General features: G+C 44.4%; 1 protein-coding gene across 2 annotated transcripts; it reads right to left on the bottom strand.

Annotated features, from left to right (window-relative positions):
• Positions 1-619: 619 nt before the first annotated feature.
• LOC119312585 (transcription termination/antitermination protein NusG-like) lies at positions 620-4089 on the bottom strand. Of its 2 annotated transcripts, none has more exons than XM_037588318.1 (6): positions 3648-4089; positions 3120-3298; positions 2331-2649; positions 2143-2225; positions 1301-1480; positions 620-1145 (listed from the first exon to the last, which is right to left on the bottom strand). In XM_037588318.1, exons 1-4 carry the CDS (start codon positions 4053-4055, stop codon positions 2145-2147), a joined length of 987 nt encoding a protein of 328 aa, XP_037444215.1. In that variant the 5' UTR covers positions 4056-4089; the 3' UTR covers positions 620-1145; positions 1301-1480; positions 2143-2144. The 2 variants fall into 2 exon arrangements, with proteins under 2 accessions (XP_037444215.1, XP_037444216.1); XM_037588319.1 differs by having other exon boundaries at positions 620-1141.
• Between the last annotated feature and the right edge of the window lie 156 nt (positions 4090-4245).

The raw sequence follows: 4245 nt of genomic DNA, 5'->3' as shown, positions 1-4245 counted from the left end.
GATCCATTTATGGTTATGTTTGTGATTTCCTTATGTGTGATGTGCTTCATTGCTTTTGGAATAGTTTGTGTACCTAGATCTAGTCCTAGTATTAGTGTACATAATTAGGGTTGGGCTTAAGAAAGCAATTAAACCTAAGTTTACTTTAATAGCAACTTTTGGAAATGTAGGATGACACCGTTCGTTTTTTTTTTTTTGAAGCTTCTGCTGAGACGGCTGTGAACCGTGAACGCGATTTGATTGAGGAAAAGATGAACGTGTGGGTGAAAGCCATTGATGCGTTCAACGCGGAGTGTAGGGCCTTTTCACATTATTATTTCAATAACCGTTCAGAAAATTTTATCAAAAAAAAGAGAGGCAGATGGCTCATCATTGTGCGCATTGATGCTGCACTGTGCAGTCACAATGCACCGGGCCGATTGTTTAGGCAGGACTGACGAGACATGCAAGATTCTGAGATGTGTGTTGTGTGGGCAAGAACAAGAAGGGCCTACCATCATCACCTTTGATTTGATCAATTTGTATGAAAAATATACTCCCTCCATTCGAAAATACTTGTCGGATAGATGGATGTACCTGAAAATATTAATTAAAAAGAAAACATTTTGGCTGGTAACAAGAAAGAAGAAGGCGTCTCGTTCGATGCATGTCATTGAAAAGCAGGGCATGAAAAAGGAGTGAAGGTGATAGATCTGTTCAGGTGGAGACGTTGCAGGCTTTGTTCCAGCATCATCAGCACATTGCCACAAACTGTAGGAAAAGAGAGGGGAGGAAAGCAAGAAGCCTGTACTGTAAGCTTTTTGGTCTCAAGGATGGCACACTGATGAAAACAACTCAATTGGAACTGTTCCTCCAAAGTGGCCCCACTCTGTCAGAAAGCAAAGCAAAGCTGATGGAGCAGCACACTTCAAGATTGCTGGACATGATGACCTCCGATGAAAACCAGCCTTCTTTTTTCCTCCAAAGTGCGCATTGATGACCTCCGATGAATGTACCAATTATGAAATGAATAAATAGCCTATGGCGCCAAAAAAGAATACAAAAGTGTTGAAACACTGCTCTCTACATGATAGAACTAGGTCGAGGTAGAGCTTCAGCAACCAAGTGTTGGTCGGCGATTTCCCTTGTTCAAAACACCTGCCTGGCTGAAAGAAGAGATTATTTAGTTACTTCAACATGAATAAGGCTGCAAAAATATATTCGATATAACTGTTTACTGCCCCCACCTAGTAATTTGGTTCAGGATCAGTTCACAGAGATCGTTTAGTTGTTCAAACACATGGTGATGGAGAGTACTTACGGCTTAATGTTTACTGTAGATGACAGGCTAATTATTCTGTTCTGTTTGTCGCCCAATCGGGTGCGTCTTCAACAGATACACATACCCAAGTGCTTTACCAATATCTCCAAGGCCCAACTGACAAAACTTTTGCTTCTATTTCAATGAACAAAACTACTGATACAGTTGGTCTGTGCCTAGCTGTTCAGACATGAAAAACAAATGTAAGAACCGAAAATATATGAGAAACCAGAATGGAAAAAATGCCCACGAAGCTTAGAGGATCTCAAATATATGAAAGTCCTGTGGGGGAAAAAGTCGATTTGATGGACACCCTAACTTTTTTGACATATCATGGAACAATGATAAAATTTCCTTACTGCAGAACCTTAAATATACTTGATTTACTTCACTTGGGGGGAGCAGCAATGATAACGAATGATTGTCCTATCCTATACCCAAAGGCCCACATGTGAGGTCACATACTCCAGATACACAATTTATTTTGTGTATGAAAAATATGCAAGTCTTCTACCCATATGATTCTTTTCAGGCCATAACCAGGGGAAAGAGACTCCCCACTTGTACTAGTAAACCCCTAATGATTTTAATACATTACTGCCTGGGTACTCTTTTTACTTTATGACCACCTGATGCAAGTTGAGTACCAGATGTTGATTCTTGGAAACTGCTGGTTAAATGCTACTCCCTTCGTCCCATAATGTAAGACGTTTTTTGACACTACACTAGTGTGAGAAAACGTCTTACATTTTGGGACGGAGGGAGTATTTTCCAGTGCTTAGTCATAGGTAAGTGAAAACAGAATTCAGAAGTGCTGAGGTATTACAGACAAATCTCAGTACCATTAAGTATTGAGTGCCTCAATTTGATCAAAATCTAGATCTACAAAGCTCTCCTTGCCAAAAAGTGTCATCTGGACAGTAACCTGTGGGAGGTAAAATACTTCTTAGATAACCAGATAATACGAGAAGAAAAGGTAACCGAGAACAGCAAGGCAATTAGCTCACTATGAAGCTGTCATCAGCCTAACCTTCTTATTTTTGCGATTTACTTCCAGAAGAGAGCCAGTGAAGCCTGCAAAAGGCCCGGAGAGAACATGAACGCTGGCACCGAGCGTAAAAGTGTCGTTGCTGGAGGCATCTTTTGAAGTTGATTTTTTGACCTGTTTCTTGATCTTATTAATTAACATAAGTTCAGAGTCTTCAACGGGTTTACCAAAAGACCCCTTATCCCAGTTTTCCAAGTCTTCAAATTCTTTGTCAGCTTTCTCTTGTTCCTCCTTTTCCTTTTTAATAATCGACTCGACTTCTTCAACTGGAATAGGTTTAGGCTTCTTAATCTGCCTTTTACTGCATGGTGGAAGTATCAGTATAATGGCAGCCACAAGAAGGGAAAACTGATCATACAACATATATGAGATACAATAAGCAGCTGTATATATCGAACATCTACTATCACTCATACACTGCTACAATTACAGCAAACAAGTTATTGTTTCGAACAAGACCTTCATGTGAAGTGCACATAGCACCATTGTGCTCCAGAAAGAAGTCCGGATCATTAAATTGGTACGCTAGTTGTTTTGGGTAAATTGGGTACTGAGTAATGTGTGTTTGTCACTTTGTGAGTTAAAGGATGATTCTAAACTATGGACGGCATACGGTTGTACAATATCAATATTCTAGATCGCAAACACTTGAAAAATCCAGGGTGGCAAGCTATCTAAGCAAGAGCATGGATAATTCGAACAAGAACATCGAAGCAAAGTGCAAATAAAATTTCAGACAGAGGTTTGATGAATGAGTTGAGAAGTACCCACATAGAACCTCTTGTGGCTCCAATAAAACCATAACAACCTTCAGTGTCTCTGATAAAATCATGAAGCTCCTTGTTTAAGGTGCAATACAGAAAGACCAGCCCAGGATGCAGAGGCTTTGACTTGGTACTGATCAAACCACTTTTCAGCCTCTTCTTCACTTGGATTGCTGGATTGTAAATCTGCAGATATATGTTATGCAAATATAAGAGGGGGAGTTGAAGGCTGTCTTTCGTTGGGTTCACTTCACGACGGCAAGTGTCGCCATGAGAATTCACAACCAATAGCCAAATGCATTCTCACCGGTTTTGTTATGCATAAATGCTCTGTGCATGTGAAATTTAAGTAGTGGTGATCAGATTTTTGCACGGCGGCATTGCTCATAACACAATCCACATACCCCCATGGGGCCATGGCACATTACGCATCAGGTGTTCGGCAAAATGCTTGTGAGAGAGCAGACCAGTGATCCAAACGAGCGATCCATTGCTCCATTCGGGGTCGAGAGGAGAGATTTAGGGGCGATACTACCTTGAAGGAGACCTCGGAGAAGCGGCGGGCGACGGCCTTGGTGATGAGGTCGACGTAGTCGGTGCCGGGCGCCATGGAGACGCGCACGAGCCACCACTGCGGGCCGTGCTCGGCGAGGAAGTCGAGGTTGAGCTCCTCCCGCCACGTCCGCTTCGGCGGCTTCTTCCGCCGCCGCGCCGGCTCGTGGATGAGCCGCTCCTCCACCTCCTCCTTCCAGTCCCGCGCCTTCAGCTCCCGCGCCTCCCTCCGCCTCTCCCGCCTCTCCCGCGCCGTCAGCTCCCCGTCCCCACCGTCCGCCGCCGAGGCCGAGGCCCACAGCGACACCACCGACGCCGCGGCGGCCCGCGGCGCCGCCGCGAGGGCGCAGCGGCACGGGAGCCGCAGGAGTGGATAGACCACCAAGCTCATTGCTCCCAGCTCTCTCAAGCCGCTCGGGAACGAAGCGATTTAATTTGTTTTTTTTTTCAAAAACAAAAACAGAGCCGCTTATCACCTGCCGGCCCAGAAACGTGGGCCATGAGCGGGAGAACATACTCGGGCCCGTAGGCCCATTAGTGGCATCAGAACGAAGCCCATATGAGGACGCGCAGGTGCTCCC

Source organism: Triticum dicoccoides, chromosome 5B (genome assembly GCF_002162155.2).
Source record: "Triticum dicoccoides isolate Atlit2015 ecotype Zavitan chromosome 5B, WEW_v2.0, whole genome shotgun sequence".
Lineage (NCBI taxonomy): Eukaryota > Viridiplantae > Streptophyta > Magnoliopsida > Poales > Poaceae > Triticum > Triticum dicoccoides.
Note: the sequence above shows the minus strand (reverse complement) of the source record. Positions and strands in the feature narration are given on the sequence as shown.